Source organism: Apis cerana, linkage group LG12 (assembly GCF_029169275.1).
Source record: "Apis cerana isolate GH-2021 linkage group LG12, AcerK_1.0, whole genome shotgun sequence".
In the NCBI taxonomy this organism is placed as follows: domain Eukaryota; kingdom Metazoa; phylum Arthropoda; class Insecta; order Hymenoptera; family Apidae; genus Apis; species Apis cerana.
In genome coordinates this window covers 7,304,323-7,330,977 of record NC_083863.1, presented here as the reverse complement: position 1 = coordinate 7,330,977, position 26,655 = coordinate 7,304,323, and the positions used below count along the sequence as shown (strand labels likewise).

Sequence of the window (26,655 nt, the reverse complement as noted above, 5' to 3'; positions counted from 1 at the left end):
TGCTTAAGATGCTCGAATGCTCTTTGTTAAGTTCGAGGGATGGTAGATTGTACTTTTGAGATTTAGGATTTTTTAATAGTACTTGGTTTTATTAATTCTTGGACGAATGGGTGTGTGATTGTAGTTTAGATTTTTATGCGTAAAAGTACGAAACGGAGAATTCAATTCGATCCTTCTGGATGGAATTTTTGGAAGAGGTATATCTATCGAAAATTGGGTAAATTTGCTAAATTTATAGCACTGTAGATAACTAATAGATTTCATCGGCCACGTGTAAAGAGGCAGATAACAGGCTAGGGAAAGAAACTTGAAACCGGGGAAATAGATATCCAATAAATTGAACAAAATGGTATTCGAATTACCATTCGAGATAAGATCTCGATATTGAAAATTAGAAGCCTCGGGATCCTCGATAAGTTGTAATTTATTTAAATTATCGATCCCTCGAATCGGCGAAACTACTCGTGTCCTGGCGTGGTAAAACACGGGTTCGAGTAACGGTACGTGTCGAGTTCTTATAACGATCGTTTTCACGCATTAATCCGAGAGATAGAGAAGGTGTCATTATTTTCTTTCTCTTTCTCTTCCTTCAAAAACCTTCCCCCTTTTCCTCCCTTATTTTACTTTTATTTTTCTCGTCAACCGTAAAAATTTCGTTTTGCGATAAGTCGCGTAACGAGATTTTCCAGTTACTTTCGATTGCTCGTCTGCGAATCATCGGCCTGCTCTTAATCAAAAGCGTTACGGATATCGGCCAGGACGTATAAATATAATGGTGAAATTTTAAAATGGATAATTGGAATTTAAACGAAATAACGCGTAAAGTGAAATTCGCTCGTTGGAACATTAAGCCGTGGCTGGTTACCGATAGCCGAGCGGCCGGTAATCTCGCGATAGGACAATGCGTGGACAATCGAGGGTTCTCGAAGCTGCGAATTGAATTCTCAAATTGCGTGTCGCGTAAATTGGCGGCGTATCTTTAATCCCCTTCGCTGCCATCTCCGCGCACGGTCCAATAATCGTAAAGGGTTATTCGTGGACGGCACGTTCAGGACAGGCATTCCATCTGGAAATCTGTTACGCCACATTTACCGCCGTGGCTAATGCCGCGTCTCTCTCTCTCTCTCTCTCTGTCTCTCTATCCCTGTACGAATGCAGTGTTCGAATGCGAAAAGAGGATGGGAGCCCGTGATGAACATTTCCCCACACAAACGTGTTTGAATAATTTCAACATCCAAATTCGAAAAAGATTCGACATTCATTATTCATTACCTCTTCGTACAAACGTTCGATGAACCAAACTTGGAACAAAGACATATATATATATAAAAATTCTGAAGCAGCTCCCCCACCGTTCTCCTCGTGAAAATCTTACGCGTGGAATACAAACACCAAGCGTAAAAGTCTGAGCTGGATCGTGTGCGGTTTGGTTTTTGAATGAAAAGTGACGGGTAATCGGAGCGCGTATCTCTCTGGTAATCGATCTCGAAGCGCGTCGAACCGTCGGGATTCTCACACGTAAGTCGTATGGTAGTGGAGAGAAGGTCTCTCGTTCCTCGCCACGGATCGTATTCCAGATAGGCCAATGGCATTGATCGGAATATCGCGTATCCGCTTTGGATATTGGCTCTCTCGCGTGGGACGAACAAGCAAAGCGTGACGCTCGGCCACGCTCGTGTACCCCGCCTTCGCTCGCTCTTTCCTCGCCGCGTTTTCTTCCTGCCTCGGCCCCAATGGGAGGGGGGAGGGAGAGAATATTGCGGAGGCCTTTAAGTAGAGGAGAAACGTGAATCAGATGAGGAGGAGGAGGAGAGGAGGTTGGTCTACGCTTTCGAAATGTCTACGTGCAATTATCTTGGCCGCAATTAAGGATCGTAACGCGATCGAGCGTGTGGGCGTGCAGTGTCTCTTTCTCTCTCTCTCTTTGTTACGATAACGAGTAATCCAGCGTGATAGGTTTTACCTTTACACATCGCCAATCCTTGACGAGCCTTGGAGAGAGGAAGAACTGGATCTATCTTAGGATTTTTAGGGTGAAACGTTACTTGGGCATATTTGGAGCTGTTGAAACGGCAATTCCGTGGATATTTGTGTTTCTCTTCTCGTCGTAGAGAGTCTATTCCTCGGAAACGACAGAAATTTAACGCTTAATCCTAGAGAGAACACACGCTAGGCCGACTTATCTCGCCGCGCACGTCGCGTGTATTCGCATTAAAGAGGATCGAGAGAGAATCCTCCTCCTCCTCTCCTCGCAGAGGTACACGATAGCTTTTCGAGACTGGTGTGTAAACTATAACCCAGGAGTCGCGAATCGAGCGTGAGCTCGTCGACCGATATTGCTGGAAATTGTGCCTTTCTCCGTTTATCGTTCTCTTCTTCGAACGAAAGGATTCGCGATAATTATAAATGGTTCTAACGAGCTCCTCGATACACACCGCCTCCACGCGAGCTTTAAACTTGGAACTTAACCGTAAGAACTTGTGTCGTTTCTCGCGATAAACCAGCGTTCGATACTCGAACGTAGATCGGTTTTTAAACGAGGAGGAACAGGTATACTATTCGCGTGATGTATCGAGATAATTTGAAGGGCCGCTAATTAAAAGGAGAGCGATGGCGCGATTTAGATAGAGGCAAGAACGATATATTGAAGTTAATAATATTCTTTCGGATATTAAGGTTAATCGAGATTTTTAAAGATCAAGATTGATATTTTCGAGATCGGTGTGCTCTCTTAAGGTTTAAGGTTAATTGCGATTAAAGCGTGCATCTCGAGGCGTATATAATGGAGTTTGATATTTTCTGCAGGCTGGAAAATTGCATCGATTAGCGGTGAGAAAAATCTGGCTTTCATTAAGAGAAAGCGCAGTTTATGTAACTGAGGAATAACGACGAGCGGGCTGAATTTGTTCATCTTCGGCTTACGATCTTCGCTCGACTTAATGACATTGTTTCTCTTGAGAAGAATTTCTCATTTCATAATTCGCATTAATCGTTTTTACGACTAACTGTGAAAACGATCGATTACATCCGACCTATCGATTATTTCTTACTTTTTAACATACACTATGGATTCTTCAAATTTTTCTTCAATTTAGATCTAAAGTTTGATTAAACCTTGTTAAAGTTAGGGAAATTTTGAACCGCTATAGTTCCGAACACAACAACTTCCGGTGAATGGATGAAAAGTCGTTAAAAGCACAGAGTCTTGCTCTTTAAAACGCATTTTCATTTATTTAGACATCGACTTCCGGTTCCCGAGATATCACCGCATAAAGAAAACCTAATTTTTCAATTATCTCAAATCCTATTAAACCGTATTAAAATTAGGAAAATTTTGAATCGCTGTAACTCCGAAGATGGTAACTTCCGGTCAAGGAACGAAAGGCCATTAAAAGCGCGAAACCTTCCTCTTTGAAATCCATTTTGATTTATTCCGATACGAGTTCCCGTTTCCGAGATATCGTCGCGTAAAGACAAAGGTAATTTTTCATCGTTTACTATCTTCATCTGTGTCTCTTACTCAGGCCTCTCGCTCGCACCTCGTTAAACTGACCTATCCCAAACTCGAGACGAGCGTCAGACGCGATTCCTAGAAAAATGCGTAGTACGCGTTTCTAGGAAAAAATGCAGGTCAATGACCCGCGGACTCATTCATAATTTCTATTAGGCGCTACTTTGACTCGTATCTCGGTAACGGATTGAGATATCGGAATGAATCAAAAAGTGACTTCAATGGCATTGTTTCTTCTATATTCTCAATGATTTTGCTTATAAAATTTTTAATTTCTTCTAATATTTTTCTTACATAAAGAAATCCAAGTTTCGTGTTTTTTTTCATTTTGGATTAATTAATCTGTTATGCTGTAACGTAAAATGCATAGAAACATAAATTAACATATTTTCTATATATATATACAGTTGAAATTACATAAAAATTCACAATCTAACTGTACTGTTAGATCCGACTACCGATTCCAATGAAACAGCTTGTACGTTCGAATGATCGATGAAATCCTAGCAGAATAAGAAATAATCCGTAACAAATAATATCGTGTGTTTAATACATCGACCATTCGGATGATGGATAAGTCTTACCTATTAAAGTCAAAGGAAGAAGAAAGCTTAGCCGGGATCTCTGAAGTAGATTAATCCGCGTATGGGTCAGACCTGCGGAGATATTGGGCTAAACGTCACACACGCACCCCCAATGCACGATGCACGACGGCTCACCCTCTGCGATCTGGCTCGATCTCCGGATTGTTTTGATTGACAGGAACAAATAAGAGTGACGTGGAATCGTGGGGACACTGCGTTATCGCGTCTGATCCTTCGGTATCGCCTCCCATGGGTGGATTAAGTGAAACCTTTTACACGAATACTTTGTGACGTGTATCTTTTACGGTGTTCGATCGGGAAATTCACAGTCTCGCAGCGAAATGTGGCAATTATATCGAACGCATATTATTCTTTTTTAAACATTATAAATTGTAATCGTAAATTTGTGAGTATCGTGAATTATAGGATTGAAAAGAAAAGGACTTTGAATGATATTCTTACAGTTTCTTCAGCTTAAAAGTGAGTTATTTTTACGCGAGATAGTTTGGTTAAAATATCGCAGTAAACAAATCCGTTAAAATCGCAGTGTCAGGTGTTGCATCTCGATACATTCCCGATATATCGGGTAAAGATAGTGCGCAGGAAACCAGAAACCACAGTTTCTGCTTACATTTTACTTGGAATGGTCTGTTTTCGCGGTCAGGAAGCGGAAACGCCGTAGACCACTTTTTTTGCTTCGCTTTTCACCATTTCTTGGAGGAAGGAATATTAAAAGCGTCATTTGAGCTTCGATTCGATCAAATTTCAAATTTCAATGTTCATTTGTTCGTTCGAACACAGGGTAATTATTTTTCCTTCAATCAAAATGTTTTTACAAATTTTCGAAAGCTTTTTGCGGTACCACGATGTTTCGGAATAGACAAGATTTTTATCGAATAGGCGAATCGATAGGATCGAACCAGGGCCATCGATCTCTCCTCTTTCCCTTCCTCTTCTCTTTGTTCGTCGATGCACAGCCTTTCCATAACGCGTACTCCATCGTTATTACGATTATTTTCAAATTCGTGCCCATGGGAGGACGAACAAAAGGGAAAAACGAGGAGCGAGTAATTCCCTGTGGAATTGCTGAACGATGGCTTGTCCAGCCATCTGTTGCCTTTCAAGGATAAAATCGAAAGCGGAGCTAGAAAATCCGACATTCCTCTTCTCTTCTTGTTCGAAACAATCCCCCTCGAATTTTTGCGGAATATAATCATTTAATGAGTTCCATTTTACGAAACCTCCTCTTCCTTTGACCAAAAGTGTATAAAAAATCGTCTTGCTAGAAAAATTCTAATATTTAAAATTTTTTAATCCCCCACTCCTCGTGCATTCTCCATTTTATTATTATGTTATCTTGTTGTACACATCGAACGAACTAGACAAAGATTTGATCACGAGATCGATACATAAATTATTCATCCATTCATGCAATGGATCCTGTCACCAAAACTACCGCCATAAAACACTTGGGTCCACTCCGCAAAACCACCTTTTATCGTTTACCACCATTACCTACCACGATACCCTTGCACACATACACACAAACATACGACTCGAGATCTGGAAAATTCTTCCATTCTAATCAATACCCAATCCCATCACCCAGCGAATAAATTCACCTTCAGGATCACGACGTTCAACCCTTAACGATCTCTCGACGAATACATCCCTTAACTAACCGCAATCCATCGCGAGATGGCGAGAACAACGAAGGTGTACGGAATTCGTCGCCCCAATCGTGCGTGTGCGTGCGTTTGTGGACCGTAGAAAATTCTGGTTTGGAAACAGGGACGAAGGGATGAAATATCTTTCTGCCCGGGATCTGTGTTTTATTGAGCGCTAAAATTTAACGGCGAACACCGGCCCGTAACTTCCGGCGTTTCCTAGCTCTCTCCTCCCCCCGTCCCTCCATCCACGAATCGCGATAAAAGCCACCCCGCGGACAAACAATGGTTGAGCAGCCACCGGCCGTGGAGAAATACCTTGATCCCCACAAAAGGTAGCCAAACACTACGAGCCCTACCCAATTATTATTACGTGCTCTCGACTCTCGACTGCGCGATCGGCGCGCAACGATAAATCGTCGCTTTTCGCGTTGAATCGCGTACGAGCGACGGGAATTGAATATTTGAATACGCGCAAGTTGGAAAGTTTCGCCTCTTTCTGCTAAGAGAAGTTAATTTTCAAAGGTTTCGCGGCACTTTTGAACTTCTTCGAGTCGTCGAATGCGATCTTCGAATTGCAAATAATACGATAAATATTAGTAGGGAAGAATATTAGTTCGTATAGCGAGAAGAAGACAGGTTGGACAGTTTTCATTTTGGTAGATTTCCATTAGAGGCAACATCTGCCTTCTTTCTTATCTCTCATTGACGAACTAGCTGGGTCAAACGACAGCCTCGCAGCTACGTTCACCCCGTCGCAATTATCTTTCCTCCCTATGCGTTTTTCCCTTTGTTGTTCATCTGCCAGCTCGCTTGACGGGTGCACAAAGGCTTACTGGCATTCGCCGACGAATTCTGACGTTTTGCTCCTCCTCTTCCTCGTCACAATTTTCTAAAGTGCTGGTCACGCTCCACGATAACGGGAAAAAAAAAACTTATTTGACGAATAAATATCCCCTGCGCGAGGAACGAACCAGACAATTTTCAAATACCATTTTCACAGAACAAGAATTTTTTGAATTCGTATTCTTCCTCACTTTCTTCCAAATCTCTCCGAAATAATTATTTCATACAAAACGTTAAATCGCCAAAAAAATTGCCATATTTTAATCAAATATTTCTCGAATCCCCCTCGAATCCATAAGCGACTCGTAATAACCATCCATCGTTCCATTCACGCTTCCGAAGGAATCGAGAAGACGCTGAAGGGGGGGAAAAGGAAAACAGGCGGGGAGAGAGAGAGAGAGAGAGAGGTATCGATATTCATGGAGCGGAAGGCGAGTGGAGGCGACGAAGCGCGACGATGCGCGCTAGATTGGCCGCCGCTTTCACAGATATGAAATTATTGTCCGGGCCAGCAGCCCCTGTCAAAGGATCGACTGACAAGTGATCTCGAACGAGGCACGACAGCTTGACTAATGCGGTTACAGCGGGGCCCCCCCTCGTCGTCTAACCAAATGAAATACACCCACGTGAAATACACCCTCGCGGGAACAAGCTGATGTCACGAAATCAATGTTCCCTTCTTCCTTCGTCTTTCGCTTTCCTTCCTTCCTTCCTTCCTTTCCCGAAGAACGAAGAAATCATCTTTTCCATCGGCGAGAATTCTTCTTCCTTTCCCCCTCGATATATGCAAAAACAGGGGCGGCGACATTGATTTATTCGTTGAGATTGTGATTCGAGCAGATCTCGTCGAGATTGTGTATTCGTTGGATTAAATTTATTTAATACGTAAAGCTCTCGATCGGAAATAACGCGCTTTGCGCTTTTTTGCTGTCGTGCTTTCGAGGACATTCGATATAGATCTCTGGGTAAAAAAGTAATCGTTTTAAAATTGTTACCTCGAAACAGGGGTATTCTTTCAATTCAATGGTTGTGAATTATTCCGAGTTGAACTATCCAAGAAAAGCAGCGAGCAACCGCAATGTTCTCGGAGCTCGTAAACCGTGGCTCGAGCGGGAAGCTGTACACCTGACAGTCGAATATTTTATTACCTTACGGAAGTTGGAACTCGCCTTCTCTCCATCCTGGACCATGACCCTCAAGGTGCGGTCAAACTCGCTCGACAGCCGCGCGATATGTAACATGAACTTCTGATGTGTTCTCCCCGCGAGGAATTTCAAGGAACGGTTGCACGTGTTCGTTCCATTCGTGCCACGAATTCCGAGTCGTTCTACCGACGTGCATTTGACAATACAATTCGTACGTTTCGCCGGAAAGAATGGGAAGGAAACGAAGAAAAGGGAACGGAAAAGCGGGGAGTGGTTGAGCCGTTACAAATCTCGAAGATATTTTTTGAACGAAGAATTATATGTCGAGACTTCGAATTACGTACAATGAGCAAACGTGGATGTTTACTTGTATAAATGTGAAAACACTCGGAGAATTCTTTCTTTGTCCGGTCGGGAGAGATGGAGGGGGATGGTAGAATAGCGCGTGGTATTTACACACACGTATATACACACACGTTTGCTTAAGGGTAGAATCGAAGTATTCTTCTTGGTAAAAACCTTCCACGAGGATGTATTCCACGGGAGGAATATATATTTTCTCGTTGATTTGCAAAAGATTGCGTTTGTATTTACATAAAGTAAGAGGCAAAAGGGGGTTGAATATGTTTTTCGGCCTTCTTCTTTGTACGCGAATAATGGACCTCGGCATTCTTCGATTCCCTCGCGAGGGATCGCAAAGTGTCGTCCTATTTTCTTCGTATCGGAAAAAGATTCGAAATGGATGATTGCGAAATTTAAAAAGATTTTATATCGATGGAAATTTGAGAATTGAAGGATACTTTTCAACTTGGAGAAGTATTGTTCCAGTTTTACTTCTGTAGAATTTTTGAAAATTTTCTCCATAATAATAATTTCCAATTCTAACAATTCTAAACTTATCTACGTGTCCTTCCAACTGCAAATTCTTCCAAACGAAAATCTCCCACGCTTACCGTCCCAAAAAATAACGATCACCACCATAGGATAACAAAGTCTCCCAACTCCGTCCCTTCGTTCGCGACCCTACGATACGATCCTCGTTCGATACGCAGAAAGAACACGCAGTCGTTGCTACCGTGAAACGAAGCGTGGAACGAGCACGCTTTCTTCATCAGGAGCGTTCAATTTGAATACGCACGCACGCCATGATGCAAACTACCTAAAGAAAGGAGCGCCGTTGCGCGCGAGTAACCTGCTGAATCTTCTTCTTCGCTCGTAACAAGACACCGCCAAGTAGTAGAGTACATATTGATCTTCCATTTCCTGCGGCTTTCGATCCCCGCGATATTCGACGTACCGTGTCCTCCCACGTTGCTTGGCGAACGATGACGGCGGCCAAGGGCTCTCGTTCCCGTGGACGATTCTTCGAGGACCGGTCCCACGAGGCAACGATTACACGAATCGGTGATTCATAACCGCGTTCGTCGTGCTCGCTTCCTTCTCGAATCGCTCGGAAAGAAAGGGAAAAGAACAGTTTCTTCGTTATTATTCTCGCTCGGAAGTAGATTCTTGCTTTCTCGTTATTACGGATGAGATTGAAGATTGGACGGAAGGATTAACTTTTATTTAAGTTTAGATAGATTCTTTGAGAAGAAAGCGTGTTTGCGTGATCGGCCTGTGCGTGCAAAACTGTGTCGACTATTTTTCATAGTTTAGCATTGTCCGTTTGCTTTTAATATTCACATCTTTCGGAAAGGCGGCCGTATTTCGCTTCAGAATGTACCCAGAATTAACATCTGGGAATTAACACGACTTCGGCTCATCGGGACAATAAGAAGGAGTCTCTAGGCGTTTAAATATCAACACCAATGTTCGCCGTGCTCAGTCACACGGTGAAATCGATAATCGATCGTCATTCTCCGCGTTTACAGTTCAATGAACGCGATTTGTATTCCAATGGATTCTTAAAGCATTCGTGCTTTATTAAAATTTTCCACAATCGATCGACGAACGTTATAATACAAGATTTCTCAAGATTTCCTAGCCGATATAAACCGGTAAAGGAACGTCGCTGCGCGCCTTTTATAAAGTCTCATCTCCCGGGAGCAAGTTTTCAAGGCTTTCATTCGACACGGGACGTATATGGAACTCGACTTAACGAAACTTTAAAGTTATAAACTACCCACGATGATAAAACTCTTCTTGGGCCAGTTGGAGGATTTATGGGTGGAGCCTATATAATTGATCCTCGTTCCGTGTTTTGCGAGATGCCCCGTGATTTCTCGCCTTTGCGACGTGGCTCGTAATGGATCGTTCGCGCGCCTCTTTTTGTTCCAACGTCGAGAAGAAATCGCGCCTCTCATCGTGAGAAAATCGAGGAGCAACTCCTCCGAGTTTCATCGTTATAAAATCAAAGGAAGACATTATATAGACGATGCGAAATATTTTTTCGTTCGATGGAAATTTTACGTAATATCGTTGTAGTAACAAAAGCGTCTAATTGTCGATTCAACGATTAAAAAAAAAAAAAACAAGAATAAATTCGACCGAAACAACGAATCAGCATGTTGTTGGAATAGATGGATGGCCGTGTGATCCCTCTGTCCAAACTTCGTCTCTGGAACCGCCTCCCTAGGGTTGGAAGGAATGATCGGTAAGCGGATAGATCGGCCACTGGCAGCGAAAACCCTCGTTAAACCGGCGATTCATCATTCGTCGAGGAGTCTTTAAGGACGATTAGGCGGTACGTCGACGACGGTAGGGTCAAAACGTTGGTGGCCCTCCGTCCTCCGTCAAAACCGACGAGGGAACCTGTTTTCCTCCGCCCAACCCCTCGTAGCCAAACTTGGTTAACCCTTTTGGGTAACTGGAGCAGGGTGCCTCTGCTTCTGTTTTTTTCCTTTTCTCGTTGCAAAGGGAGAGGAGGGAGGGAGAGCAACCACGTGCCTTCCAGCTTCGTTTCCAACACGAGGAGAGAGTTACGCTCGTTAAATGCGCAACTACCGAGTTGTCGATGCAACATGGGGGTGAAGATTCTGTTGGATATCGCTGGGGGCTATCTTGGATCCATATTGAGTCATACTTCCGTCACACGTGTCCCTCCTTTGATTAAGGGACAATAGCATGGACGAGGGCAAATCTCGATGCTTGTTCGAGCAGGTGACTTGGAGTCGAACGGAAGAGAGGAAATGAGTTGATTATTTATTGAGAATAAAAAAGAATTGGGGAAGGAATTGTCGAAAGGATGCTTTATCTTTGGCTTTGTGAAAATTTAGAATTTTCTAGGATTCGTTCGTTCGAGAAGATAAAAATTGGATCGAGGGGTCTTCCATGATCCAAATATCGAATGATCTAATAGTAACTCTTATCTTACAAAAATTGTTCTGTTTTCAGGTACGTACTTGGCACAACGGCACCACTAGTTCCTTTCCAGTGTCTAGAATCTGCATTAACGTGAGTAGATCAAAGCGCGGAAGATATTCGTTCAACAAAATTGTTCCGAAAGACAAAGAACTTTCCCCTTTTTTTTTTTTTCGATAATGAAACGAAAGAAGGGAACGCGCGATTGTTTGGCGTAATCTCGAGGGAAGCGTAACCTCGCGAAATTTCAATTTTCGGCGCGGAATCTGCATAACTGGAGGATTTAAAGTGACGAGAAAAGGAGAAGGGGGAGGGGGAAAGTGTCGGAACCAAAGGAAGCGGTAAATCTTTTAAGTCTCGGCCATTTTTGCGCGAGAACCGCGAATAAAAAGGGATCGGGGGACAAGACCGCTTCCCCGCGAAACTTTTCTCGCGAGATTCTCGAGAGACGAATTTCACGAGGAGGAATTTCAAGGACGAGGAAGTTTGGGAACTTCTTTGGATTCGAGAGAATTGGGGATGAAAAACGAGGAAGAGTTTCGAATAATTTGGAAGAAGAATGGCCCATCCATGTATTTCGCGTTATTTTCGATAGAAAAATTTCGTAGTCTCGCAATATTTTCTTTTTTTATTCCAAGTAAACAAATTTTTGGGTAGAATTGGGGACAAACGAATACCGAGAAGTCTTGGGTCTTTCTTTCCAATTCTCTCTTAACTCCGAATACCGAACGTTCCTTCGAATATTTCCATCGTTTATCTATCAATTTGATCAGTTTAGCTTCAGTTTACTTCGTTTGTAAAATTAAATTTCGAATCGATAACAGAGTTAACACTTAACTCTTATATGACCAAAGGGTTATTAAATTAATCAGGCGTGTTTCATCTTTAAGCCGACGTTTCTACGAAAAGAAAATTGGATCGTTGTTAAGATAACAAATTTTTTTCATGTAAAATAGTATCGATGTTTGTTAAAATATGGAGAGAACGATGGCACCTGTTTACGGTTTCATGCCTTGACGACAGGCGGCCTCTTCATTTCTATTAGCCTCCCTTCGAGCCGTTTCACCCTTCTACATCTCGCCTTCAACCAAGAAGCCCGAGAGAAAGCCTATGACACAAGCTTGAATCCTCCCTTCGCCCTAAACCGCTCTCTCTTTCTCTCTTTCTATCCCCTCGTGCTACGTTCATCTTTCAACCCTCATTGTTCTTCATTCTCCGCCAGACTTCGATCTTAAAGTTGCACGAATCCTTTCCAATGTTTGACTCTTGCGTCATCCAAGCCAATTATTTAGAATAATTATTGTTATAATTGTTATTATCGCACATCGAAGAAATTTTTCAAATTCTAATTTTCATTTTAATTTAAATAATTCCGATTTTTTTGAACAAATATTTCGATTAATGAAATTACAATATAATTTTATATTATTTTCCCATTATATTCGGCACAATATGAAAATCGAGGAATGCAATAAAAGTTTGGAAAAGTTTACTTTCCGAAATATCAGTTTATAAATATATAAAGTGAATTACTCTCGTAGAAGTTGGTGTGCATCAACTCTCTAGAAATAAACATACGCAAATAAAATGCACAGACACTCGGTAAGGCGATAACGTATCACCATCTGTATAAACATCGAGCTACGGAGGAAGAGGGAAGGAAGAAAAAAAGAAAAATGAAATCAAAGCAAAAAGATAAATTATCTACAGTTATACGAGTACAGTTAAACGAGCGTGCACACTATATTTCACTGTTGTCAGTTTATCCGCGACACCTGGTACACCGAATCCCTCTTATTTCGACGGGTATCAGCGACGCAGAACAGTCGTGGAGGGAATCTCCGGGATCGGAGAGATCGATAGCGCCAATAAAACGCCACTTTCGCCGCTATAAATCGAACGCCAGATCTTTTTATTGCTTTGGATATGTTCGCGTGGTAATCACTGATGGATACACGAGCGCGTCGCCGATCGGATGGCTGGTAAATCGTGATCGACCTGTCCACGATTTATCGCGAAAAAAAATAAGATTTTTTAAATGAAAATTGTCCAAGGATAGGAGGAAAATTTTTAAAAGAAAAAACTTTCCAGGAGGATATATTATAAAAGGATTTTATGTAAAGTTTCTCGAAGCGACGTGAAATTTTTAAGGAAATTTTTTAAGAAGAAGAGGAAGGATTTGAGAAAAATCCTAAGGAGGAAATTTGAAAAAAAATATCGGAATCAAAATGTTGGAATGAAATTTCAAGGGGAGGGAAAAAAGGAAAGGAGAGAGAGAGAGAGATTTTTAAAATAATCTTAGGAGGGGTGTTAAACTCGCGTTATTGTGAATAAGAAAGGACACGAAGCTCTTAAGAAACTTGTAACTCGTTTAGCTGAATTGATTAAAGCGTTCGTTAAGATTACGTCGAGGCAAGAAGCTTTTAAACGATTAATCGTTAATGGACCTGTCGTGGACGCTGTTATCTCATGATGAGATTGTTAGTCGTTCGAGATTGTTTCTTAAATGTATAAAATTGTTCGCACCATTTGGTTTTTAATTTTCGTTTCGAGAATAGTAGGGGCGAAGTACTTCGGCAGTTTCAGTCGAATAAATCGTATCAGTTTCCTATATAGAAAACGTGCTTGACGAACGCTCGACGATTCGTTAAGAACATGGTCTCCATTTTCTGATATAAAAATAAGACGAGTAAATGTTGATTTAGTTAATGGCCCGTCCGTTTCCACCGACTTTCGACTCCATCTACTTGTGTAAGATGTATATTTTTAGGACAACGTCTCGAGGAAGGATAATAAAATAACTGTCGATATAGATACGTACTTTACTTCTTCATAAAACAAAAAATTCTCTTTTAATTTATATATATATATATATATCACAATTATTACAATTAAAACGTTAGAGCTTCTCAAATCTTCGTCCCTCGCGAAACAAAGCAATTCGATCAACTTTCCAAGTGAAAAAATCCGATTTTCCAACGACGAATGACGATCGATCCTCCCTCCTTAAAGTACTAAATAATTAGCCAGAAACGAAACAAAAGACGATCTCGATAATAATTTAAAACTTGGAATTCTCTCGATCAATTGTCCTTCCTTCGTCTTAAAACATGACAACTCGGATCCGAAGAAAATTATCGTGGAAATGGAATTCGATATCGCGTGAAAGGGACGTGAATTAAAACATTCAGCGTGGAAGAAGAGGAGGAAGGGTAACGAGGAGGATTTTTGCTTTGCCACGCTTTGCTACCACCATCGTTCTCTAATCTCCACTTCCGCGCTTCCTTCCGTTTGTCTCCTTTCCGTTTCAGACGTTTCGTCCTTTCTCGAGGATCGATTCCCTCTGGAATAGGTATGGAGCTCCTTTAAGAGAGGAAAGTGTCTGTTGAGAAGGGACTCTCGATGCCAGCTCGCGTTCAATCCACAGGGTTTTGTGGGAAGAACGACGATGAAGAGACTATTATACGCGTATTTTCCCTTGAGATATTACAAGCTTGGCGATTCCTTTTTTTTTTTTTTTTTTGAGATTTTCAGAGAATAATAATCATTTTGGTAACAGGAATGAAAATAATAGTTTGGAAAATATTTAAGCAAAACTTGAAGGTTCCTTTTTTTATGGATTTTTTTTAAGGGACGATAGTGAAGAAAGAAAATGATAATTCGAAAAATATTTGGAGAGAGTTATATTGTTAAGCTTCGAGTGGATTATTGGAGACGTTGCTCCCTTATTAAGTTTGAATGATGAAATTCGAGGGAGAAACGAAGCAGTAAAAGGAAGAAAAATAAAAAAGAAAGAGGAGTCTAGGAACAAAGAGACGAAACAGGAAAATAAAGATCGGCGAAAGTGGCTCTCTTGAATTTGGCATCTGCGTTTTATTGTACTCCGTTCAACCCTATATAGAAGTCTCGAATACACGGTGGAGAAAGACAAAAACGTGGACATTTTATTCATCTTTGCGAGCAAATCAACGATAATAATAAGTCCAATATCCTGTATTCCTGCAAAAACTCTATTTTATATTGACAGTACGACTTCTGGAGGACTGGTGTTTTGTTTCCACGAATAAAAGCAGTCCTTTTTTTGTCCTGGAATTCGCTTTGAAGAAAACGGAAATACCCTGCGTCTTTTAAGAATAACGCGCTCAAGAATAATTCTTCGCAATGAATGTTCTTTCGATCGAGTCAAAAATTATTTCTTCATAATTATATAATTATTATTGTATACCTTTAAACGTCACTTTCTCGATATCTCAAATTTCACAACTACACAAAAACTTCTCAACGAAACGTCTCAAACTTGGAACTACAAAAACTACAATTCCCCGAACTAAATTATTCCCCTTGCGATTCTTTCACTCCTACGGAATCCCATAAATCATATTCCTCGCGGAATAAATTTTTCAACCTCTTCTTCCCGCAATAATTCTTCATTTCCGTTCTGTATCCCGCATTCCGCTCGCTAAGCATGCTTTACGTCATCGTCCACGTCCTACCGTATGCTGCTTCTTCTCCATTCCACTCCTCCAACGATTCCCTCCTTCTCCTATTTCTCTCTCCAATCACTATCTCCTCCACTTCTCTTTTCTTTCTTTTTCTTTTTCCTCCTTCCTCTTCTTCTCTCCCTTCTTCCATCTTTCACCCCTGTTTCTCAATTTCGGCACCCTCCATCCGAGGATTGGATCTCTCTCTCTCTCTGGGATGGTTCCAAGGCTTCCCGCGACTTTCTTATAAAGGGAAAACACGGTTGGAAAGGGTTGATATACATTCCATGCGAGTAAAGCCAACGTTTACGATGCAGACATGGATTTCCATGGTTTCGCCAAACAAATACCACGAGGTTTCGCGATGTTGACCGCGTCGAATTGCTTCTCTTCTCTTTCTCTCTTTCTCTTTCTCTTCCCTCACCAAAGGAAAATTGTTCTCGAGATTATGGTCTCGCTTTATGAAATCGGGCGAAATGCTTACGTTTTATCGCGTTGCGTGGGTGGTGCCGTTAAAACGTTAACGATTGTTGAGGTATTAGCAGGTTTTCTTGGAGTTGTAATAAAGTTAATTGTGAATTTAATCAAGTTTCTCTTAGTTTTCTCTTTTCTTTCTTTTTTTACGCCGATTTATTTAAATCTACTAGGAAGAAATATTATAAAAATAAATTGCAAGGACAACAAATTTTAAGATGAATTGAAGTTCAAAATTCTTTGTTGATTAAGAATTGAATAGAAATCCGAATAAAAGATAAAAGGTATGTTGACGTTATTCTCGTGATAATAATCGAGCGGGTGGTATGTTGTAACGAAATAACGGCGAGAGAAGTCGAGTTTCATAAATAACCGAAATGAAATCCGGCCAGGGTATAGTAGTAAGTGAAGATAACAACGTGTCGATATAGGTTAGAGGATGGAAAGGAACGTTATAAGGCCCGTGCCTATAAATTTCGCACTATTACTTCTGCCAAGTATACGGTGGGGTAATAAAATGCAATATAACACAGGTTGAACGTGTCTATGTAAGAATCCCTACACGCCGCGAACATGGGAGAAGACCACCTATGGAGTGAGTCCGGAATTCGAGCAAAAAGGAGATAGTTTTCTTGCGCGGCGTTGAAATTATATGCGCGTCTAAAAAATTTTATAAAAAATATATATATATTGAACGAAAATAGAACAATTAAGAGCGTTTAAGATAAATTGTTATGATTTAAAAAGATATTTCTTTGATAGACAGAGATCTTGGAAACGACGAGTGCTTTTATTTTTAAAATATTGCTTTGATACTTGAAAATTATTCAAAGAACAACAACTCGTACGAGAATTGTTAAGAGAAAAAGTTGACACGAATTTACGGATCAAGGAATTTCCAAAATCTCTTGCTAATTTCTTTCATCTTTTTCCATCTTTAAAAAAGAGATATAGCGTGTTATAATTATTATTATCTTGGAAAAACGCGCACTGGAAATATTTATTGATCTGATTGCGAAAGACGATGACGAACAGCGGCGCGTATTTCTCGATCGACGCGCCTTTTCCTATTCCGCGGATGATTTACATGGCAATAAACTAACGCCTTGGCGTAGCACGAGGGAGAAAATAAAAAAAAAAAATAAAAAAATAGAAAAAAATAAAAAAGAAAGAGCCGCTTTTGATTTATCCGCGTACTTTCGCCAAGTACTGGACTTCTGCCAGGCCGGAAGGTCCATCTCGCCGGAAATCACGGTCATAATTCAGCCAGCGGCCACGAAACGGAGAAGCCGGAGGACCGTGAAAACACCCTCCACCCGAGGAGAGGTGTCTCGTGTCGTTGGAATTTGCATAAAACGGACCGCGGTTTTGCAAAATCAATTTGAACTTTTGCGGTTCCGACTTAGTCCACGATTTCTGCTTTGCCTCGTTCGTCCTGAACGGGGTACCCTCTTAACTTTATTACGCCCCCAAGAACGTCTGTTTGCAGAGCACGGTAATAAAGTCCTCTCGGTGGTGAAAGAAAGACGACGTTGAATCGCGCGAAGCGGATTTTGTATACCAATTTTTTCTCTCTCTTTCTCTCTTTTTTTCAGTACTATTTTTGTCGCTTTTTTCTTTACTTATGGTAGCATTCCAGCTGCGTAATTAATTTCTGACACAGTACAATTTTTTTTACGCTTCTTTTAATTTCTATTCTATTCTTCTTTTCGCATTAGAATTCTATCTAAAATACAATCAACGAGAATAACGAAAATATAAATTTATAAAGATCTCGATTCTTTGTTCTCAATTACAGCGAAATTGTATCAAAATTCACAGAGGAGGAAGAAAATGTATTTAATGCTGAACGAAGAAACGGTGGATTTCAGGGAGGAAAAGGGGTCCACTGTAAAGAGAATTATTCGTGGAACGATGACGGCCAATGATCCACCGATTCTCCGACAAATTCGCCGCGACTTCCGCCCGCTCTTTGTGCGTACCCCCCGATGCTTTTAAGCAGATGGAGATTTATGCGGTTGGTAGACGAATTCCAAGCGTTCACCGGATAATGGAGAGCACTCGTGGAAAAATCATGCATGGACGATTCGTTCGTTGACCCCCTTTGCATTCTGCTGACTCTCCTAGCCCGTATAACGGCCCTCCAAGACGATTTCGCCCCGTACTTTTAACAGAAAATCGAAGGAGCTTGTCGCGAATGCCACTTCAGCCTTCTGTTGTCCCCTCTCGTCTTTCCACCCCCTCTCCTCCTCGTCGATTGTCTCGAACGCGACACACTGGTCGTGCTTTTATTAATTTTTGTTCTGAACAGTTGCGAAAATGTTAGAAATTATTTTGTATTTATTTTGCCGAGAGAAAGATGTATAATTGAGATTCGAAGCTTTTTTATTATATATTATAATTGAGATTCTTTCTTCCGTTTCGATCCTCGCAACATTCCAATTAATTTTCCCCCAAATATTTCTTTTGCATGATAAGAATTTAAAAAAACAAACAAAGGAATTATTTATTCCACGTTTCGTTTCCATTTTAATTCAAGAATCGCATCACAATCTTCCAAAAGAAACGGTGGCGCGTTTGCATTAACGCATCAACAGTTTCAAAAGTCTGCAGACGACGATGTCGTCGACGGGATGAACAAGGATGACTTCGGGCGCAGCGAAAGCCGAGTATTTGCAAGAAAAGCGGGTTTTCTAGCTCGACGGTCAATATGCAAGGGCGTGTTGTACATATTTCTCGCATAATTTTCCTTCAACCCGCCCCGCCTTCAGTATGCCAAACTCGCGAAAGCCCTCGAGATATTCCGTGAAACTTAATACGATGCTCGAGCCTCCAACTCGTCGCCACTTTTCACTTCTGCTATCGTCAATCTCGACTTTATACGTATATATATATATATATATATATATATATATATATCGAAATTAATCGAGCTATAAAGAGATCTTATCATTTCGAATGTTTCGTTGAATTTTTTTTTTTTTTGAAGATGAAAAAGTTTCTATTCGAACGAAAATTTTTATATTGCGGTTTAAAATCTTTCAAGGATCGAAGTATACGTATACATTTATTCTTTAATTAATTTCGTTGTGAAAAGTTTAACGAAAACAAGTTCTACAAATTGCGAGGGAAAAAAAAGTCTTTTATCCATAATTTGTATCATTTGCAAAAGTTTTTTAATCTTTCATGTAAGCAGGGTTAACAATCCCCGAACTTGCTGCATCTTCACGACAAAAGTATTTCCGATATTACTTTATCCCTGCATAACAAGAAGAAATCGATCGAACGGTACAAAGACTATTAACGAGCTACAAAGGTGTCTTTGAAGTACATTGTTTTCCACTTGATTCGTCTCGTCTTCCTCTTTCTTCTTTTTTCACCCACCTAATTATCGGTCCCTGAAAGCTCGGCTGGACGCGAGAACATACACGAGACACGGTTTCTTCTCGTGGAAAACGATGTAGCAACGATGGAACCCCGAAAGCACTCTCGTTACTCGAAAAGAGGGGACAAGCTAATCAGGATCAAAGTTACGAGGCCGCGTGGAAAACGGCAAAGAGGATTTGGATGGTCGACTCGAAACGATCGACCTGTCCAACGAATACGGCCTCTCCTCGCCCGTGATCTTCGTTAAATTGGCTAATCAGCTAATCCCTGCCTTTGATTTTACTGGTAATGGTATCGTATTCGACCGGTAATGGCGGAGGGTTTCCAGAGGTTTATTTTTAAGAAATAAAGGAAGCATATATAATATACTTGCACGTAGTTTCAAGTTTTTGAAGAATCGTATTTCGTGAATATATTGGAACTTTTCAACTAACACAAATATTATCGATTTATTATCATTTTCAATTAAATAATTCTGTATTGTTCCATTGTATAGTCAACTATAAGAAATAGGAAAGTTAAGAGGAAGAATGAAATCTTGCAACGCTAAGTAGTTTCAGCGTAGTATCGTAGCGCGATATGGATTTAGAGAGACGATCAACTGTATATAACGAGATGGCACGACTGTATATCGAGATTTACATTTGGCAAATTCCATCTAAGTAACTTGCGCACAGTTTAAGCGGCAATTTAGCTACTTTGTGAAGCGATTCGAATGTTCTTGGGGCGGGACGACAGAACGACGAGCACATGTTGCATTTCGGTTGACGTGCACGCCGGCCGTTACTCGCTCTTGCAAATAGTTTACATGCAAACGAGCTGGGCGTGCATGTGGAGCACGTGTACGTTTTAGGGACGCGTCGACTAACTTGGCTGCATTTCGAGTAAATTTGGAACAGACGCGTTCCTCGTGCGCCGAACGAACGTTTCTCTTGTTTCAATTATTATTCAACGCCAGTCGATAACTCTTTGACAAATATTCTTCTTCTTCCTCCTCTTCTTCCTCTTCTTCTTCTTTGAATTTTTTTGTGCGACGCAAACTCGATCGATGATTTCAACGACGAGTAAAAATAGAATGGAGAAAAATTGCTTTATTATTTCATTTTTACAATTATTATTGTAGAATGTAAAAAACTGATAATAGGACAAAAAAGAGAAACAAATTCCTTTACCTACTTTCTATTCCTTCTCGTTTCTTTTTTTTAATAGAGTCATTTCACCACGGAGAAGCAAGATAAGAAAGATAATAATGCGCGAGGTGGTGATTAATATTAATGCGACGACTCTTCCGGTTTGCTTTAAATAATAATACCCGTGATATCGCATTGTTCTGTAGAGAGCGATCGCTGGCACTGCACGTCGATATGGTTATGAGGCAATTGGCAGGGTTCAGCATTCCATTTGCACGATGCAACGATAACGTGATCGTAATAATCGTGTTCGATCCGCGTTACAGATAATTAACGTTAACGTATCCGTTCAGGATCCGTTATTGGATCCGTTGTATATATCGTAACCCTTTGACCAGTCTCGCAGTCTCAAAGAGAATTAGATGCTTCGAGATTTGCAATTTTCTTCTCCTTTTTTCTTTCTTTTCACATCGCGTATCAGATGAACGAATCAAAAAAGATGGACTTGGATCTTCTTTCGTTATATATATATATAGATTTACGTTTCAAAATTAGAATCGTAGATCGAGAGGAAGTTGCTCGATAATTTAAATGCGATTGCGATCAAAATCTCTCGTCTCCTAGAAAAATTGGGCTCGATAAATTCCTCTCTCTGCAAATTCTGAAACGTCAAACTATTGGAACGAACAAAGGGGGGCGAGAAACGAACGATAATTGCCGCGATTACGGTATCAAAGGAATCCGGAATACCGATAGCTCGATTCGAGATTCTACGGTTAACTTTTAATGCTCGTCGCTTGGCGTTTTAACGTGTACACGGGGATTTATTATCGCCAGGTTGACACGTTGCTATAATTTACCGGCATACTCGCGGAATATTTCTTGGATCCCGGATACCGGAGGAAAGAAAATGGCGTTGCTCGGTTCCAGGACCAAGGTTTATCCTACGCGATATTTATAACGACGATTCGTTACCGTTCGCCTCGCTTTCGCGCCACTCGTAACTGAATTACGATTAATGAAAAGGCTTTCTTTGCGGAGGAAAGTAATTCTTGTTGATGAGCTGGCAAAACTTTTCTTTCGAGTTTATGGAGATGAAGGGAGAAAACGAATTTGCGGTTGTAATTGATGCGGTTTAAGAAACGTTAGGATTAAAGTGGATGATGCACTCTGGTACATTGCATCTTTTAGAGATGAATTTTTTTAACAATGATATAAATCCTAATACTTTATGGTTCAGAAGTCAATTGATGCAATTTTTTATTTGAACATGATTCGCGGTAAAAACCTTGATTGAAAGAGCAATCTGGATTTTCAATTTCATCCAAGAAATAGCACTTCAAAAACTGCTTCTTCGTACGTTCTCGCGATGTTTCGATTAGCTGTGCATTGGAAACTTTTGATCGACGCGAAGTTGAAAATGCATCGAAAGGGGAGAGGAGGAATACTTTATCCGGGATTGGCGTGCGTTAAACGCGTTTCACGGTAATTTTTTTCGATTTCTGACGCTTTGCGCGCGAGTCAAAGGGACTCTGCCTTCTTCCCCCCGCTCTCTTGATCGTTCGATTTTCATTAACAGGCACGAATGGAACGAGCTTTCCATACTTTCCCGTAGCAGGAGGTAGGGATGGGTGGCCTTTCCTCGCCGCTTTGGGGTCCGCCTTTGGAGCGTTTCCACGCGGAAATTAAAAACACGTGTCGCCGACGTATACGCGCGTCGCTTTGATTTCACGGGATCGCATCTGACGGCATTCGGCTTGTAATTCATTCGGGAGAAAGCTTAGGATCGATGGCGCGGACGATGGGGACCATTTGTAAATCGGATGTAACCGTATGTTCGTTTCAATTAGGTGAAAACTGGGTTTGTCGATTGGATTGCTTAGACTGGATTTTTTTGAATATAGCATATTCTATTTGTGGATGCGTACATATATATATTTGCTATCATTTTGTTTTTTACCGTCGAGACCGATCGATATTTCTCGAATCTGATTATAAATATTTCAAGATTAAATTGGCAATTATAAATTTATTTCTGGAGAAAAATGTGCGTGAAAATCGCGGTCGATCGATCACCCGAATCTCGCGATAAATCAGTAAGCAGCTCGTGAAATCCTTCCAATTAAACAAACTCGATATTTCCCACGCCACAAATCTGCCGCGTCGTATCTCCACGTTTCATTTCGCGAGTTAATCTTCCCAACGTTTCCAGCAACGTGTATAAATGATCCGTAAATCCTCTCGAGTTCATTCAGATTTATGGGTAACCCGTTTTGAAGGAAGAGACGCGGGTCGAGCATCGCCTTTGCATCGGAACGGGGAGGAGGAGGAGGAGGAGAGGGGTTTGGAAAGGGGTTGGAAGGGGGTTAACCTGAGCCGTCCGCGTTCAGAGAACGCGAATGTTTCACCAAAGTATTCCGACACCAAAGAGGAGAGCTCCGTTGTCGTCTTTCGGGGTAATTCCCTTTCGAATAAGTGGCTCCCGTTTCTCCGAAGGACATCCTTGATCCGTGCGCTATCATATTTCGCGCGTTGAAAGTCTATTAAATCTCCCTCTGCGATGAACACACCATTCTCATTCTCGCGAGTTGCGATTAATCAGAGTCGAAAGGAGAATTTTAATGGAATTCAATGGAATATCGAGGAGCGAAAATCCCTTCCTTGATAGCCCTCGCGATAATCGTTCGAGCTCGGTGAAAAGTATTATAAATTATTTTCTTGATATTCGTTATTGAAAAATAATCATCGAATAACGAAACCTTTACTCGTGATTCAATTTCTTTTACAAATTCCAAGTGACGCATATTCGTGTAGCGACGAGTGTTTTCCCGAAAACGAATCGAGAAGAGAAACTGTTGTAAAGCGAGATAATTTGAAATATTTCGTTCCGTCCTAATAAACTGGTTCATCTTTAACCAGTAATCGAGGACCCCTCACGATTTTCACGGGGTTGTTGTAACATAAGGCGAATTTGATACGCGCGGAAGAGTCGTGTCGTCTATTTCTAGAACGAGAACGAACTATTGAAACGGTCGTGTTTAGGCAAGATCTTGATTTAAGGGTGTTTCGTGTCTCGTTGAGGCGTCGGGGCGAGCAGCTGTTAGTCGAAATTACGATCGTTTCGCGAGAGGAAAGAGGAAAAGAGAAGAGGAGGGTGTGTGTGCGTAGTAGCCTCGTCCAAAGCGACGACGCACGAGCGTGGAGGAAATTTGCGTCGACGTCGCGACGCTCCTTTGTCGTCGTCTGATGTTGACGCGACGGTTCAATTTCGACCAAAGGTGTGAAACTTGGAACGCAGCACCCATTCCTCCTTCCTCTACTCGCTTTATTCCACCCTTCATCGAAATCTCATTCCATTTTCTATTATTTTTCACTCTCATTCCTGACCGAGGTCGATAGATACAAATTACTTTCGTTGTTGAGAATTTATTATTATCGTCGGAGTTTGAATATAATTCTACAATTTTACTTTCGTCGCACGAGATTGACGATGATCCATTATCGATCTCCTTCAACAACATCGTCCACGGTAATCCTCTTCGAATTCTTTTCGAATAAATTGATTCGAATTTATCCCCGGAAAGAGGATGATCCAGGGTATAAGAAAATGGAGACAAGCTGTTGTCGTCTCGTAAACGTTCCCAAGATCGAATTAACCGAGCGATTACTTACCCTCGCTTCCCTTTGACTCTCCCTCTCCCTCCAATCTTGAAAAATGGCCGTTTGCAATTTAACGGAATCTCTGCATATAGAGTGGCCTCATCGCCGCGGTTCTGTAGTTTAAATGACGGTCCGGAAGTCCCTGTACTAATTCTATGGGTCTTCCAATGTGGTGTGCTCACGATGACGCCCTTTCGTGGAGGGTGAAGAGACAAGGGCCAGTCGAGGCTTGTTATAATTGCAACATCTTTGCAACGTCGAATGAATAGGCAAGGTGAAAGATGATCTTTCTTTCCTGTAAAGATATACCGTTGGGGATATTGTGGGTGGTAAGGATGGTGGTGGCTTGTAATTTATATATTTCTTCGTATATAGTGGAAAAGTGATCAATTTCCAAGTAATTATATATTCATTGTGATCTTACGTAGAATTGGATTTTTTGATGATTAACATGGTAATATTAATTTAATAGAAATATATCGACTTAGATACACGAAATAATACATATATATATAAGTGTGAAATAGCCAATTAACGCTCGGCTATTTTATTTAACGCATTAATAGAGGGTAGGATAAAGTATCGAGCATTACGAAGGGGAAATTCGGGAACGAAATACACAAGCAGAACGAAACCAGACAAAAATTACAGCGAGGGTTGGCCGAGCCTTAAATCTTTTCTTGTTTGTTCTGCCCTTTCCGACTCATAATTATTCACGGCATAGTACGCGCCATAAATCCAATGGAAACCAATACTTTCCCGATAATGTCAACTGCTGGTCATTCTGGAAACCCTTTAATACGGATTTACAAGTATACGCCGAATCCGTGAAGAAAATCCACCCCTCGCCCGTTTATATAGGGTGTATTACGAAGTAATCTCGAGATGACCGAAATTCGTTCGTATTTTCTTTTTCTTTTCAATTTAATCCCACTTTTATCCAAATACGATTTTTAATAACCTTCATTTATTAATAAACACAATTAATCGTTGTTATTAGAATTTTTGCTCAAGAATTTTCCACGATTTAACCCTGACATCGAAACAGATACAAAATTCCAAGGAAAGTAGGATAAAATTTATCTCCGATATTCTCACGAACCCGTGACAATACAAAGAAGTGAAAACGGAGAGAATAATGCGAGAAAAATTACAACATCCAGGTTTACGTCTCCTTCGTATAAAAATTTTTCCAAATCTCATCGAGCCACCAATAATACCAATAATACCAACAACTTCGCCACTTCCGCCTCCCCTTCTTTTCTCCTCTTCATCTCCCTCGTCGCGTCGCAAAAAAAAAGAAAAAAATTCTCACTGAACGAAACTTTTTACGCACGGGCGGAAAGGCACACCCGGTATAATTTGGTTGGCTCGCGACAAACAATAGCCAAGCGGGAGAGGAGGGAGGTGGTGAAACGTGGACGTGGAAGAAGGGTGGATGGAGGAGAAAGGGTGAATTGCAGCTACGTGCACCCGCATACGAATCATCCCTCGCGCCGCGTGGGCGCGAGAAACGTCGTCGTTGGCCGGGCTCTCGAGGACCCCTGAACCGTCGGCGTCGCCTCCAATCTAATGGATCGCACCGATACTTATGGTCAAATCGCGACCAACACCACTCTAAGCCCGCTCATTAGCATTCCGCGCGGCTGAACGAGCGCTTTTGATAATCGGAAATACCCGCTCGTGCCCGGCTAAATTAAGCCGGGGAAGGGTGTTATTATCGCGCTTTAAGTTGAGGGGTTACCGGGACGAAAAGTGAAAAGGGGAGGTTGGAGAGGTTCCTCGAGGTGGTGCTCTTTTAACGATGGAATTTTTCGTGGAGACGGGTGTGTTATTCCATTCGTGAAACTTGGAACTCTCTGATTGAACGAATCTTACCAATCGGTTTAAAGAGAATCGGTTTCAAGTAATTGGAATTATTGTCGGCGGATAAAAAGAAGAAATGCGCAATTCGTGACCGGTGAAAGAATGAATTAAATTCGGAAATCGTATCGGAAATATTCTCGCTGGCAGTCGAAATTAATTTTAACGGGAAGCCGTGGAAACGGCGGTTAGCCAGCGATCGGATCGGAATCGCGCATAGATCGGAAAGCTTACGGTCGACCGTTTCTCAATTAACTTTCGCGGCCGCAAACGCAACGGAAGTGGAAACTTTCCCTGCAACTTTCAACGGGATATCCTTTCCCGTAATTCCTGTTGCTCGAGTTTTAAGCTGCCTTAACAGGGGCTTTAAAGTTCCTCCAGAGATCGTGCACTCTACGTGTACTTGGAGATTACGAGCACGCGGACGGCCAATTCGACATCCTGAATTCAAGGTATACATTGGTATTCGATTCAGAAACACGATTTTTTCCCTTTTTCTTTACAAGAAATGTTGCAAATTTTATCAAAGTCTAGCGATATTTCGTCGTTATTATTGTTACTTCAGTAGGGCATAGTAAAAGATTGTGAGGGTATACTTATAGTAGAA

The 26,655-nt window shown here is 41.3% G+C and overlaps 1 protein-coding gene across 27 annotated transcripts in view; it reads left to right on the top strand.

The window, feature by feature from the left end:
* The window catches only part of LOC108004228 (uncharacterized), a 262,800-nt gene that overhangs the window by 166,961 nt on the left and 69,184 nt on the right, over positions 1 to 26,655 (top strand). For 16 of the 27 annotated variants that reach the window (XR_009832161.1, XM_062082817.1, XM_017066976.3 and 13 more), the window contains one exon: positions 11,087 to 11,146. The exons of the other annotated variants lie outside the window; for them this stretch is intronic. Coding sequence is in view for 15 of the 16 variants with exons in the window: in XM_062082817.1 (XP_061938801.1) it covers positions 11,087 to 11,146 (60 nt within the window). In the remaining variant the exon portion in view is untranslated. The remainder of the gene's footprint in view (positions 1 to 11,086; positions 11,147 to 26,655) is intronic. 27 annotated transcript variants of the gene reach the window in all.